General features: G+C 53.1%; 1 protein-coding gene across 4 annotated transcripts in view; it reads right to left on the reverse strand.

Moving 5' to 3' along the window:
- The window catches only part of CIITA (class II major histocompatibility complex transactivator), a 59554-nt gene that overhangs the window by 1899 nt on the left and 42716 nt on the right, over positions 1 to 14939 (reverse strand). For 3 of the 4 annotated variants that reach the window (XM_027527334.1, XM_027527336.1, XM_027527337.1), the window contains exons 9-18: positions 13918 to 14082; positions 13339 to 13407; positions 10727 to 12377; positions 9658 to 9816; positions 8762 to 8833; positions 5254 to 5334; positions 4642 to 4734; positions 3355 to 3441; positions 721 to 804; positions 477 to 560 (exon numbers count right to left, since the gene is read on the reverse strand). In XM_027527334.1, the coding sequence (XP_027383135.1) occupies positions 477 to 560; positions 721 to 804; positions 3355 to 3441; positions 4642 to 4734; positions 5254 to 5334; positions 8762 to 8833; positions 9658 to 9816; positions 10727 to 12377; positions 13339 to 13407; positions 13918 to 14082 (2545 nt within the window). The remainder of the gene's footprint in view (positions 1 to 476; positions 561 to 720; positions 805 to 3354; positions 3442 to 4641; positions 4735 to 5253; positions 5335 to 8761; positions 8834 to 9657; positions 9817 to 10726; positions 12378 to 13338; positions 13408 to 13917; positions 14083 to 14939) is intronic. The other variant, XM_027527335.1, reaches the window with a different exon arrangement.

The following is a 14939-nucleotide window of genomic DNA, read 5'->3' on the forward strand; positions in this document are numbered from 1 at the left end:
TGGACAGCGGACCCTGGTGGGTTACAAAGGGTCGCAAAGAGTCGGACACAACTGAGCGACTAAGCACAGCACAGCACATAGGTCAACAGATAAAAGCGATTTCGTATTGTTCAGCTTACTATATCGAGTCTTTTCGTGTACCAGACACTGTTCTAAGTGTCTTGACTAATTTAAACCCCACAAAACTGCTTGGGAGTAAATATTATTATCACTCCCATTTTACAGATGAAGAAACTGAGGCCAGGGAATTCCCTGGCAGTCCAGTGGATGGGACTCAGCGCTCTCACTGTTGAGAGCCTGGGTTCAATTCTTGGTCAGAGAACTAAGATCCCCTGAGCTGAAGCAAAAAAAAGAGACTGAGGCCAGTGGGGTGACATGTCTTGTTGCCCATGGTCACACTCTGGAGAGAGGCAGAGTGGAATTTGAGCTCAGGTGAACCCCACGCTGACTCCCCCTCCATCTTGGCCAAGACTTACGCCAGTGTCTTCACCTGAGGGCACTTTCTCAGGCCAGCGGCAAGCTGCTGAGCCCCAGCGGCTGTGAACTTGTTGTACTGGACACTGGGGAGAGAAAGCCATTGTGGATCCTGGCCCTGGGGACCATCCAGCCTCAGACCAAGGTCAACACCACGCTCTCGACAACCAGCCCTTCCCAGGATGCCAGCAAGAGACCCTCGGTCCTCCCAAGCCCTGCCCGCATGGCCCAGGCTCCCACACTCACTCCAGCACCCGGAGGGACACCATGTCTGGAAGCGCGTGCGCCAGGCTCTCGGCTCCCGCGTCGCAGATACAGTTATTGTACAAGCTGTGGGAGACAGAGGTCAGGCCAGGGGTCGGGGGTGCTGGGGCGTCAGGGCCTGGCAGCAGACACACCAGCTGGGACTACTGCCCCATTCGACAGAGGGGAAAACCGAGTAACTTCTCCGTGGTTACTCCGTGAGTCTGGGGAAGCAGCAGGACTGAGTGGAGGTAGCTTCCTGCCAGGGACACCTCAAGTTCAAATCCCAGCTCTGCAGCTTGTTGCCTGACTTTTGGCAAGTTACTCAGCATCCCTGTGACTCAGTTTGTGCCTCCATAAAATGGGCATGTTAGAGTAATAGTGGGGAAGAGTAAATAAGTTCATGTTGGTAAAAAACCCAGAACAGGGCCCAAAACGTGGAATGAACTACTTGTTAACTATGGTTATTATATCTCCCGGGGGGTTGTGAGGTTATATCAGTTACTGTAGTGCGCCCAGCACTGGGGCTATAGCAGGGAAGAGCGAGACCCAGAGTCACTGGGCAGGCTTGGCTTTCTATAGGATACTCAGTCACCATCAGCAGTGTCAAAAATAGAACATGGGTGTCGAGGATGCCTCATTAACAAGAGTCCTTATAACAAGCCAGGTGCGGCCGCGGTTCTGATTTCAAGGCCGTGACTCTGCCTCGACCCGGCCTCAGAGCAGCGCTGCAGGACTGCATGAAAACGCAGCAGGTCTACACTGCAGCAAAGGGATTCACGCTAAACTCCGGGGACCCCTGAAGTCATGAGTTGGCTCGCACCAGGGGAGGAACCAGGGAGAGGTTTTGCAATCTCTTCCTGGGATGGACCTTAGAACCCAGGGGGCCCTTCCTCCCCCACACAGGGAGAGGATTCTTCCCATATTTCACTGATGCCAAGATGTACGTGTTCACATTTGAAAATCACTGAGATCAGGATGTGTCTGATAATCAAAGGATGTCATCATTTAGTTAACAGTGTTTTGTCCTCTTAATGATGTCTTACCAATGGAAGGCATCTTAAAGTCCTTAAAATATGAGGTTTGTTTTTTTTTCATTTTTTGGCCATGCCGTGCAACTTGCAGGATCTCAGTTTCCCAGTCAGGGATAGAACCTGGGCTGCAGCAGTGAAAGCCCAGAATCCTAACCACTCGGCCACCAGGGAACTCCCAATGTGAGTGAGGTTTTTTAAAGTGTCACTCAGGTCACACATCACCCCCACCGGGCCCACCTGCTTCTCCATTCACACCGGAAAACCCCCAGTCTCCCTCCTGACCCTAACGAAGGTCTCCCTGTATGGTCTGGCCTCCCCTGACCTCTCTCTCCTCATTTCCCACTCTGGGCCTAGTTCCTTATATCCAGCCACAGGGGCCCACCCCCCTTCTGGCTCTGAAGGACCCAACCCCTTTCCCACATCAGGCCCTTTGCATCTGCATCCCACAGAAGGGGGAGGGCCACCTCCTCAGAGCTCTCCTGACCTCCCTGGTGAATTCAATCCTCCCTATTGTCCTCTCCCTGGCCTTTGTTAGTTCCCTTCTTCCCAGCATGAATCAGCGTTTCAAATACTGTTTCCTCATGTGCTTATTTATTATGCAAGGAGCTCAAAAGTAAGACCTGTGCTAGTTTTGTTCAAGCTGTATCTCTAGTTCCTAGCACCGGTTCTGGCCCACGGTTGGTATTAAAGAATCTTAGATGCCCTCACAACTCTAGGCAGTGCCAACATCGACTGTACAAGCTGCACAGCACACAACCTATACAATGGCACGCAGGGACCCTGGCTGGAAGGTTAAAGGACTGGAAAGACCATCAGTACCGGGCACCACCAGGGGCCAGGCTATGAGTGAAAGTCGTTCAGTCTTGTCCGACTCTTTGCGACCCCATGGACTGTAGAGTCCATGGAATTCTCCAGGCCAGAATACTGGAGTGGGTAGCCTTTCCCTTCTCCAGGGGATCTTCACAACCCAGGGGTCAAACCCAGGTCTCCCGCATTGCAGGTGGATTTTTTACCAGCAGAACCACAAGGGAAGTCCAGGGGCCAGGCTGGAAGTAATCAAAAGCAAGATGTGCTATTCCAAGCCTCACCAGAAGGTGGCAGTGTAGGCACGGACCGGTGTCTGAGTGACAAGAGCCAGCCAAGGCTGCCTGTGCACGGTCAGCCTTCCAGAAATCACTAACCCTGGACTCCAGAAAAGGCTCAGTCTTGCCATCCCCTGGGGAAGGAGGACCAATATTTATTAAGCACCAGAGCCAGGCACTGCACCAAGAGTTTTCTGTAGGCCATAGATATGGTACTCATTTTCCAGATGAGGAAACAGACTTGGGATGAGAAAACGACTTGCCCAGAATTTGCCCTTCCTCCGGGGGCTGCTAACCCTCTTGTCCAGGGTAGTGTCATCGCCCATCTCCAGCAGGGTTGTTCGTGTTGGGTTTTAGGTGGGTGCCCCCCACTCCCCAACCCCACCAAACTGTGCAACACCAGCCCAACAGAACAGCCTGTAGCGACTGCTTCCAGGGACCTCGTGGCTGGTAACCAAGGGGGCTCTCTGCCCACCCCAAGCCCACCAGCTCAGCACCTGACGGACAGGGACCCCACTCACCTCAGCCTGAGGAGGGACGTGGCCAGCGCGGGCAGAGCCTCGGCCAGCTTGCAGGCACCCACGTCGGTGATGTTGTTCTGGGACAAGCTGCAGGGGTGCAACAGGGGGAGGGCTCAGGGCCAAACCTGAATGCCCCTACCCACCAGCGCTCATGCCCCAGGCTCGGGCAGAGCTGGGGACCTCCGCTTCCTCACAGGGTGGCCCAGGGCAGCAAATGAAAGACAGAGCAGTGGGTGCTGAACTGTGTGAGGGGCACTGCGGGTAAACTGGACCAGTGAAAGGATGCCAGTCACATGCTGAGGCTGAGCGGGATGACGGGGTGAGGATGCAGGTGAGAGAGACTGCGCTCCTCCCACACCTGTTCTATGAGTTCACAGCATCCCTTCTTTTCCCTCTGGACCACTTTTCAGACTGTCATTACATGAGAGTTCACATTATTTGTTTGAGCTCCTCGAGGTGAGGGGTCGGGTCTGTTTTGTTCATTACTGTAAACATGTGCCTAGAGTCATGCAAAGTACATAGGAGGTGCTCAGAAGATACCTAAGTGGGGAAGGGAACGTAGGAGACAGAGATGGAGGGAGGAATCAGGGAAGGGAAGAAGGAAGGAAGGGACATGGGAGTGAAATCTAGCTCACTCACATTATCTCCTTAAACACTCCAAATTACTTAAGAAGTCTCAGTGTCCCTCCATCAGGGAAATCCCTAATTGGTTCTGGTGAATCCTGTGGCTTCCCTGATCATGGTTGTGGAGTAGAGTGTGCATGAAGTTTAACGATCCCTCTAGGTTCAGTAAAAAAAAAAAATCATGCTGATCCTCCTGCCTCATCCATCTCCCACTCCCCCAAACCCAGAACAGTTTTTTTTTTTTAATCAAAATTTACTATTTTACTAACAATCTTTTACTGATAAATCCTAACCTAGCTCTCACCCTCAGTCTAACTTTCTCTCATTAGACACTGCTTACATTCATTACTGCACACTTCACAATTATGATGGTTGTTTGTTGGTTTATTGTCTCCCCTCCCTAGATCTCTGAGGCCAGGGACTTTGCTTTGCTAAAAGCTGGGTCTCCAGGGCATTGAACTGTGTCTGCACATAATAGGTGCTTCTTACATATTTGTTGATTAAATGAATAAATGATTAGTAGAATAGCTGATTAAAGAAATGACTGAATGAGTGAATGGGTGCATGACTAAACAGATGCATGATTGAATGGATGAGGGAATGAAAGAAAAGGCGGGACTTTGGGGACAAATGCAGCAAGAAGGGCAAGCCCAGCCCACTCACTTGAGTGTCTCCAGGGCCTTCAGCTGAGGGAAGGTGGCTGAGAGCTGGGCGACACCCTCGTCCCCAATCTTGTTCTCGCTCAGCGAGTCCAGGCTGCAGGTAGAATCAGATGGGGGGCATCAGCCAGCACCCCAGAGGCCACCTGACCCTCCCCCACCCTCCAACCCAGCAGCAGCCTCCTCCGGTCCCCCGACCCCTGGGCACACCATGGCCAGATGCAGCTGAGCTCCAAGAATATGAGAGCGTCTTCATCACCTGGGAGCACCAGGTGGCCAATCAGGGGACAAGGCTCTGACTCCCCACGGACCTGAATCTCTGTTCTTCCTTGGAGCCCCATGAGCTGAGGCAAGTTCCCCAAACTCTCGAGACCTGAACTGTACAACTGGGATCACATTCCTCACCCCTACATCCCCTGTGGGGTTGCTGGGAGCAGCACAAGAGGGAAAAAGAGTCAAAGGTCACAAAAGGATTCAACTTCTTTTTATTGTTTCCATCTCTCGTCCCTTCCCTGCAGTGGGGGCATCCGGTCACTCACACCAGCCACACTAAGGAAGCAGGGAGAAGGGGACAAACAGGGCCAGGGCTTGGAGAAATTCCAGGGTTTATACTCACTCTAGATGCTGAAGGGAAGTAAAGGCCTCAAGGATCTTCACCAGTTTAGGAAAAACCTGTGGGCCCAAGACAGGGCCCAGCCTAGGAAGCAAAGAGGGGAGTCAAGACCCTGAAACAGCCATGGCCCTGCTATTCAACCCCACAGAAGGCAGGCCCACCTGAGACCTTACCTCCTCCCTGCCCTCCTGGTGGGACCCCAATCCTTTCTACTTCAGGCAGATTTCACAAAACCCACTCAAGAGGCCTGCTGGGCTCCCAGCTGGGGGCTCCCCAGCCTTCATCTCCACGTGGGGAGCCAGGGCTCACTCCTGCCATTATCCATGTAGACCCTTCTCCCACCCTGGCCTGGGGAAATGGTTCCCAGATGCTGGCCTGAGGACCCACCTCCAGCCCTGAGAAAGATGACTTACATATTTTCCATTGCTATTTCATAACAAACAGAACCATTTCTTGAGCACTTTTTATATGCCAAGAACATGCCGGGTTCATCACTCAGATCTCATTTAATCCTCACAATGACTCTGAACTAGGAGCCCTTCTTAGTCCCATTTTACAGATGGGGAAACCAAGGCACAGAGAGGTTAACTAACTCACGTAAGGCCACACAGCCTGGATGGACATTTAGAACAGACTTCAAGGGAATGAGAAAAAGAAAGATGGCAAAGGGCTCTCTCTCTCTTTTTAATATGGTTAAATTACTCAAGGTAAAGAACCATCTTTTATTCTGAAATTATATCCTTTGAACTTTTTTGACATCATAATGCTTCATTTTTGATAAAATTATGGTGCCATCAGTGGCTATTTCTCTTGTTTGAATGAACATACCTGATATAAATTAAAAGATGGTAACTTCACAGAGTCACTGAAATTCACTTTGAAATATTCACAATCTTTGAAACCCCAAAGCCTAGGAATCATCAGCCTTAATAAAAGGTCACGAGAGGGGGATCAGAAATCCGACTTGAATCTGGGCTGGCTTCCCTGGTGGCTCAGATGGTAAAGAATGTGCCTGCAACGCAGGAGATCTGGGTTCCATCCCTGGGTCAGGAAGATCCCCTGGAGAAGGAAATGGCAACCCACTCCAGTGTTCTTGCCTGCAGAATTTCACGGACAGAGGAGTCTGGTGGGCTACAGTCCATGGGGTTGCAAAGAGTTGGAAATGACTGAGTGACTAACACTTTTCACTTAGCTTCTCTAGGACCTTTTGGACAAATCCCTTCATCTCTGAGTCTCAGTCTTCTCAAAGTTAGTCCCAGTCTTGAAGGATTTTTAAAAGATTAAGGAATTCATTTACTAAATATTGATTGCTTGCCTATAGGGTGCCAGACCCACCAAACGTGGCAACGCAGATCGCCGTGAACAGAAGAGACAAAAGTCAAAGCCCTCGTGGAGCTAACATACCAAGGGGCAAGATGGATCATCAGAGAAACTGGTAAACTGTCCGGTACGGGAGATTATACGTGATGCGGAGAAAAGCCCAGCGCGAGCGGGGCAGAGCTGTACTTTCAAATACGGGAGACAGGAAAGGCCTCTCTCAGGGATCTCCGTGGTGGTCCAGTGGTTAAGACTGCACCTTGCAGTGTAGGGGACACAGGTTCAGTCCCTGGCGGGGGATCTAAGATCCCACACGCCACGGAAAAACGAAGCCTGCGTGCCACAACTAGAGAGCTCATACACAGCAAGGAAAAATCCCGCATGACGCAACAGAGATCCTTCGGGCTGCAACTGAGATCTAGGAAAGCCAAATATAATAAATAAATGAAAATGTTTTAAAGTTTGTTTAAAAAAAGAAAAGATCTCTCTTGCTGAAAACCAGAAGAAAGTGTCGGCATGGGCCATGCAGACACCTGGGGAAAAGAGTCCTGGGCAGAAGGCACAGCTAGTGCAGAGGCCCAGGGGTTGGACCAGACCTGCTGCTAAGTCACTTCAGTCGTGTCCGACTCTGTGCGACCCCATAGAAGGCAGCCCACCAGGCTCCCCCGTCCCTGGGATTCTCCAGGCAAGAACACTGGAGTGGGTTGCCATTTCCTTCTCCAATGCATGAAAGTGAAAAAATAAAGTGAAGTCGCTCAGTCGTGTCCGACTCTTAGCAACCCCATGGACTGCAGCCTACCAGGCTCCTCCGTCCATGGGATTTTCCAGGCAAGAGTACTGGAGTGGGGTGCCATCGCCTTCTCCATGGACCAGACCTAGTGAGGTTGAAAAGCATCAAGAGGATGCACATGGCTGCAGAGTGCAGGAGGCAAGGCTGAAGAGGTAAAGGGGGCCTGAATCAGGAGAAGCGTCCACCAGCACAGCCCCTGCTGGGTTCCGAGTGGCTGAGCGGCCTCATCTACAGGCAAGTGAAACCAACAGGTTACCCTACGTGGTAGCTGCCAGTCCCACGCCCAAAATAGTCCCTTCCTTCCTTCCTTCTTTCCTCAGAACTTCTCGGGGCTTCTGGCCTGCAGGTGGCTAGCCTCTGGGTTTTGGATTGTGTTGTACCCCACGGCTGCTGCTCCCCAGAGCACAGTTCCGACCTCAAGCTAGGGGCTTTTGAAGCTGAAAATAATTCAAAGCCAGAATGGGTCCTTGGTACTTGTTTTCGTATGTTTCCTCTTTTCAGCAACACTTTTTTTTCTTTAACCTCTGCACAAATTTGGCATCTTGTCTCTCTCTGCTCAAAAGAAGAGATGCTTGGCTTTTTCTGGAGGGCCAGGGGAGCAATGATCAGGAGGAGCAGGCAGCTTGTGGGTGCCCCATCAAGGACCCTGGGCAAGTTACTTAATCTCACTAGGCCTCAGTTTCTTCATCTGTAAAATGGGGGCAATAATGACTATCTCCCAGCTCTTAAAATTAATGAGATTACATACAAAAGGCACTGAGTACACTGTAGGTGCTTAATAGTTCCTTCCCAATCGTCAGATGGTTTAAAATCCCTAACAAGGTCCAACTATGAATTTAGCTTTTTCCCGCATTGGAGCAAGAGCCAGCCAGGCTGATCTGACATTTGTGACTTTGGACAAACAATTTATCCTCTCTAAGGTCTCAGTGTTTGCTTCTGTACAATAGGGAGATAATAACAATTTCTCCACCCAGCATGGTTCATTCCTATTCCTTTGCCTAGCTTCAGTGCTTCAATCACCTGCTCCAGGAAGCCCCCTAAGTCTGATTCTCATAGCCCTTGAGTTTCCAGCCACTAATCACAGCAGCAGGTGGTAATTTTACACCAGACAGCAAGCTGATTGAGAACAGTGGCCTTGGCCATAGGAGTAGATCTGTTGAATGAGTGGATATGAATGAGCATCTTCACCAGCAAATGGGCCAATTAGCTTCACCCGTGAGACCCTCCAGGACTAGCCTGGACTGGCCATGCCCCAGCTGCTGGAAGCTGGTTTCCAGAGTGGTGGGGGAGGACGAGAGGATAAGAATAATTCTGAGGGCTGATCTGCATTCTGGTGGCATCAGCCCAGCTAACGCTGGAGGAGAAACCTCATGGGAATCCGAGACGCTCCACCCCTTGGCTTACGCAAACTCCAGCTTCTTTAAGTCTCGGACAGCAGGGAGCTCCCCAGCTGCTGCTTCAGAGGAGCTTCTTGTCCTGGAGAGAACGGGCAACGTCAGTGGAGAGCTGGCACAGTACCATCACTGAGCCCCTTCCTCTGGGTCTTAGTGCCCCAGGGCCCAGAATTCCCTGGAAGGACAGCCTTCCTCAGGCTTCTGTTGTCCCCTTGTTAAAAAGAAAAGAACCTCCAAAAAGGATATTGTTAAGGCATCACTGTGTGTTTCACACAAAAGAGCCTTAGAGGAGGCACTACCCACACCCTCCCCAGACAGAACACAATAGGTGCTCAAACAATGCACGATGAAGCAAGGAGGGAATGACACCCGTCCTGCAGTCATGTTTCCTCTACCATCTCAACCTTAGACCTCTGCCATCTATAAAACGGGGATCCTGGTCCCGGCTGCCTTGAAATGTAGCCCTGGTGTCACTTGTATGACTGGATGAACACTTAGCAGGAGAGACTATCTCCTTGGCTGTATTTATTTATTTTTAAAATCTGGTTGCACCTCACAGCATGTGGGGCCTTAGGTCCCTGGCCAGGGATCAAACTCACGGCCCCTGCACTGGAAGGTAGAGTCTTAACCACCGGATCGCCGAGGAAGTCCCTCAAAATGTGTCCTTAGATTTAGCTGGGAAAGAAGTTCGTCCATGATGGCAAGTTCGGAAGCAGACACAGTGATAGATCCTGGGGTTTCTATCTGAGTGGTGACCGCAGTGAGAGATTCTAGATGGTCATTGCCCAGGGATGGAGAGGGGCATGGGAGGTTCCCCCAAAAGAGGAGGCACTGGAAGTGCTCATGACGAACTTAACACTAAGTCCTGTGCAGCCTGGACCACCTCCCATGTCCCCTCCCCCTCACCTCTGGATCTGCACGAGATTGCCAAGGTCTTCCACATCCTTCATGGACTTGGCCTTGAAAGGCTCGATGGTGAACTTCTCCTCCACTGCCCGGAGTAGCTTGGCCTCCCCACGCTGCTGCAGGGACTCCCATAGCTCCACAGTGTCACTCAATGCAGCCCTGTGAAGGAAGGGCCTCAGACCCGGGCACGGTGACCAGGCTAGACCATAATGGGGGAGGGGGAGCAGCTCTTTGAAGGAACCTCCTACCTGTTCAGATACTTTCCTTCCTCAACACAACCCCTACTTCCTCTAGGGAGTCTTGCATGACCACTCAAGCCCTTATCACTTCTTCCGTTTACTCAACTCTCCCAAGGGTTTTATTTCCCTTTTTGCTTTGGCTACCAGGAAGCTCAGTGGAAAATTCTCAGTTGAATGACAATGTTGTCAACCTTACCGCATGGGTAAATTATGCTTAGGGGGAAGGTGGAAGAGATCCTCTGGTGATTAAATGACCAAACAGATCACCAAAGAATTTAGATTCCTTAATTTAAGGAATTTTTACTTCATGCTGAGGGAGGTAGGGTGCCTCTGAAAGATTGGAAGCAAGGATAGAGTATGATCAGATGCAATTTCTAGTGAGACTGTGCTGATGGTGGAATATAACATGGAGTGGGACAGGAGACTGGAGGCAGGGAGGTTGAGGGAGGCTATGGCCTTAATCCCACCATGACAAAATGTGGGCTTGATGGGGTTTCCATCTCCAAGGGATGGAGAAAAGAAAATGAATTCAAACCCAGATCAGTCTTAGATCTAGACGTGGCCCAGTGCCTGGCTTAAGGCCGGTCTTCACATTCTGGTTGAAAGAATGATGCTGTCCTTCCCTGGCTGTGTGACCTCAGGCAAGCTACTATCCCTCTCTGAGCTTCGGCTTCCTCATCTTAAAAAAAAGGATGGAATCACGTCTGCCCTCATCTGGCTGGCATTCATTCTAAATGAGACCCCCCATAGAGTCAGCACTGGGCACAGCACCAAGACACCCTGCAGGCGCCCAAGGCCAAGGAGCCCCCTCTCCTGTCCCCAGCCCCCACCTGAAACGGGTGACACAGCTGAGTCCCACGAGGCTCCCCAGTCCAGAGGCGTCAACGCCAGTGCTGCGGAGGTCCAGGGAAAAGTCTCGGCCCGCGGCCTCCAGGGCGCTGCCCAGCACATGGGTGTCAGGAGGCGTGAGCCGTGTGCCCAGGAAGGAGAGGCGGGCAGGGAGCCCCTGCAGCACGTGCTGCCAGAGCCCGGGGTCCAGCGCCTCGTGGGCACAGTGCAGCAGCTCCAGCAGCCGCCCCGCCTGCAGCGTCCCGGGCTGCAGACGCTTCAGGTACCTCGTGAGCACCTTCTGCTTCCTGTCCGCCGACGTGGCGGCCGCCGGCCCTGCCAGGGCCCCCAGGCAGCCGGCGCGAGGCTGGAAGACCAGTCCGACCAAGAAGCGCGGCACGCCCTCCAGCCAGTTGTCATAGGGCCGCTTCTTCCTCGGGGTCAAGGCCAGATACTGCGGCAGCTCCTTGTCCTTGATTTCGCCGCTCAGAGCCAGCCACACGGCCCCCAGGAAGCACTGCAGGAGGAAGCTGGAGAAGGCCAGCTCCGTCTCCGGGGCCCCCGGGGTGGGCCGCAACCAGCCTTGGGCCACAGCCCAGGCCCTCGCCTCCGCCGACGGTAAACAGCCCGCCTTCAGGCCCCTCTGGTGTGCACGGCCCAGCTCCCAGGCCAGCCTGGCCAGTTCCGCCAGGGCCCCCGGGGGGCCATCGCGAGCTGCTGGGCCTAGCAGGCCCACGTAGAGGCCCGTGAGCGTGGAGGGCAGCTGGGCTTCATCGCTCCGCTGCAGGAGGGCCTCCGCGAGCTGGCACACGGTCCGGCACACGGTGGGGCTGTGGCTGTGGCTCAGGAGGAATGGCCGGGCCTGCAGGAGCGCCAGGGCCCTCTCTTGGTGCTCAGGGGTCCCCTCCGACTCAAAGTAACGCCTCACATAGGTCTCAGCCTGCTGGGCCGAGAAGCCGGCCACCTCAAACAGGGCGTCCACCTTGCTCAGGCTCTGGGCCAGGCGGCCCCGGGGCCAGGCCGTGAGCAGCAGGGTGCAGCCCCGCAGCAGCTTGCGCTGGAGGAGGCCCGCCAGCAGCCCCCGGAGGGAGCGGGGCTCTGCCGACCCGGGGACCCCTGTGCTGTGCAGGGAGCCATCGTGGGCTTCCAGGTCCTCGAAGCCATCCAGGATGAGCAGGATGCGGTTGGGCCTCCTCGCGATGTAACTGAGGACCTCGTCGTCCACCGGCAACGGCTGCGGGCCTAGGGAGGACAGCAGATCCTGCAGGCGGTAGGAGGTCCCCGGACGGTCCAAACGATGGCAGGGGACACAGAAGACAAAGTCGTACTGTGGCAGCTGGCCGTGGGCCCAGGCCCGGCTCACGGCCCGGGCCCAGTGACTCTTCCCATGTCCCGCTTTGCCCAGCACAGCGATCACCCGCGTCTCCCGGGGCTGCTGGCGGTCGCTGGTGGCCAGCAGCACCTCGGCCAGACCCCCTCGGGCCGGCTGCCGCTCTGCCCAGTCCAGGGTGGCCAGCTCTCTCTCCTGGCTCTTCCCGCTGCTCTTCTCCAGCCTCACCCTCACCAGGTCCATGTCCACCAGGGTGCCTTCCGGGCCGGTGGGCTGGGCCTGGTACTTGTCCCGTAGCGACTGGTAGAACTGCTCCACGCTCTCTGCGCAGGTCAAAGGGTGTGTGGGGTCGAGGGAGAGGAGGATGCTCGTGGCAGGACTGGCCACTGTGAGGCCAGCCCGGCCCCCATCACTAGCGTCTTCATCCATTCATCTCAGCCTTCCCTAAGCACGTTCTTGATTAGTGGCCTCACTCAGTTATCCAGACACTCATTCATTCCTTCTTACACCCAGTCATACCCTCATCTCACTTGATTATCTATCCACTCCATTCACTCGCTAACCTTCATTGTTTTTTAACTTTTTATTTTATATTGGGGTATAGCCGATCAACGATATTGTGGTAGTTTCAGATGCCCAGCAAAACAACTCAGCCAGACATGTACATGGATCCATTCTCCCCCCAGACTCCCCTCCTATTGAGGTTGTCACATAACATTGAGCAAGACCCTGTTCCAGACAGCAGGACCTTGTTGCTAACATTCTTCTATTTGCTCACCGTAGGGAGGCCATGGGGGGAGGGGTGTTAAGAGCTAAGATAGTAGACTCCACGAATCTGGTTCAACTTTTTACTGTTCTCTTGAGCATGTGAGGTACCCCCTATGCTTCAGTTTCCTCACCTGTAAAACCGGGATCATACTGGGGTCGTTGGTGACTTGACTACATACATCTCATGTGCCTGTAAGTGTGTCTGGGATAGAGTCCGACTCAGCCGTCTGGCTGTTCTGTAAGTTGCCCTTTCCTTTCTACCCTCTCACACTCATCACCCACTCTTGCCTTCATCCACTCTCTGTCACCCACCCTTCCCTCCAGCATTCTCCCAGCTTTGCAAACAAGAAAATGCTGACACATAGCATGGGCTCACAGGGGACAGGTCCTCAGTAAACCTTTCTCTAAGTGCAGGTGTAACTGGTGGAACGAATGATGGGATAATGGTGGGACCAAATGAGCACCTGAATGAAAGAATGAATGAGCCAACAAGTAAGGGACCCTGCTACCACTCACCAGGCCACTTGGGAAGTTTGCTGGAGGCCCCGCCAGCTGCTGGGCATTTGGTGGGGGACATCTCATCCTCTGGAGGGGAAGAAGCTGGTGTTAGAGTTAGGGTGAGAGGCACCCCGGGGACCTCCCTCCCTCTGGGTCATCAGTCCCTTGAGTATGCCAAGGGCAGAGCTGACATGGGCTGAGTGTCCCCAGGTGGTGACCTGAGGCTGTATCCTACTCAAAGATGTCTTTCTTTGGCCGGCTGTACTTTTAAAATTTTCACCAGTGTTTCAGAAATCACAATATGTATGCTAAAATCAAGATCTCCAGGTTCTGCCGGCAATTCAGATCAGGCTGCACTGGGCCTGTTTTCCTGCCATGTAACAAGCTGCTGAGATTTGACATGGATTCTCCTGCTGTTCCCCTCGCCCACCCTCCCTTGCACCCACCTCCCAGGACACCCTGTCCTGTTTTGTACAAACACAACTTGCCAGTCCCTGCAGGCAGTTCTGTGGGTGGATCTCGTTGTCTGAGGCAACTCCTTCCCCAGAACCTTTAGTTCTGTTTCCGGTAACTCTCAGAGGTCCAGCTGATTCTTACCTGTCAGGCCTGCACGGGAGGTGAGGGCCGGTTCGGGCATGCTGGGGAGGTCAGCGGCAGACGGGGCAAAGGGGCTGGCAGAGCCAGGCCGGTCTGGGGACTTGGGAAGGCTCTGGACAGCAGGCCCGCTGGATGGGGGTGTTTGGCTGGCCGGGGGCATCTCACCTACAGGAGAGGGGAAAGGAGTATAGGATCAGCTAGGAAGGGTCACCCCGGCTGGGGGGCTGGGGAAAGGGGACGGAAACTTCCCAAGGAAGTCATTTCGGGATGGAGTTGAGGAAAGAACTCTGGAATTACAGCTAGCTCCTAGAGCCTTGGTTTTCCCGTCTGTGAAATGGAAACAATCATCTCATAGGGAGCTTAAGGGCAAATGCTACTAGGCACCTTCCCCACTATGTGGTCAGAGCTCGTTTTCCTCGATATCTCTTGCTTCTGGAGCACCAGTTCATTATACAAAAACTGGCGAGCAACTTTCAGAGGAAGTTCTTGAATCGAACAGAAGCATCTCCTACGTGCATTCTCTCTCCCTGAGAGCCCAACGCATCCCTTCGCTTGGACAATCTACAACCCTTCAATGGGGCAGGTCAGCAGGGACCACTTTGCTGACCTGGAAACAAGGCAGTTCAGAGAAAGCTGTACAAGCATGCATACCCACAACGGCATACTAAAAAAGTGAGCGAGAGACTCAGGAACTCTTGTGAGTATCTCTTATTGTTGTTTGGCTTGTTAATTAGCATGCAATGATGTCGTGACTTTAAAATATAATAAAGTTTTTTTTTTTTTTTAAAGAAGGCTTAGTGGGGGAAAGTGACCCAAAAAAGGCCACTTAGCCATTTGGTGGGTGGTGGGTCCACTCGGACCATGTTGGGGAGCTCTGCTCCTCTGCTTTGATTTTTGGGAAATGGGGACAGAGAAGGGTGTTCTGGGGAAGGAAGATCATGAGAAGGTGCTAGGCTACACCTGTCAAATACCTGGGTGGGAGTGGGGGAGGGGGGCATGGGATACAGGAGCAGTCAGGTCAC

This window comes from Bos indicus x Bos taurus, chromosome 25 (genome assembly GCF_003369695.1).
Source record: "Bos indicus x Bos taurus breed Angus x Brahman F1 hybrid chromosome 25, Bos_hybrid_MaternalHap_v2.0, whole genome shotgun sequence".
In the NCBI taxonomy this organism is placed as follows: domain Eukaryota; kingdom Metazoa; phylum Chordata; class Mammalia; order Artiodactyla; family Bovidae; genus Bos; species Bos indicus x Bos taurus.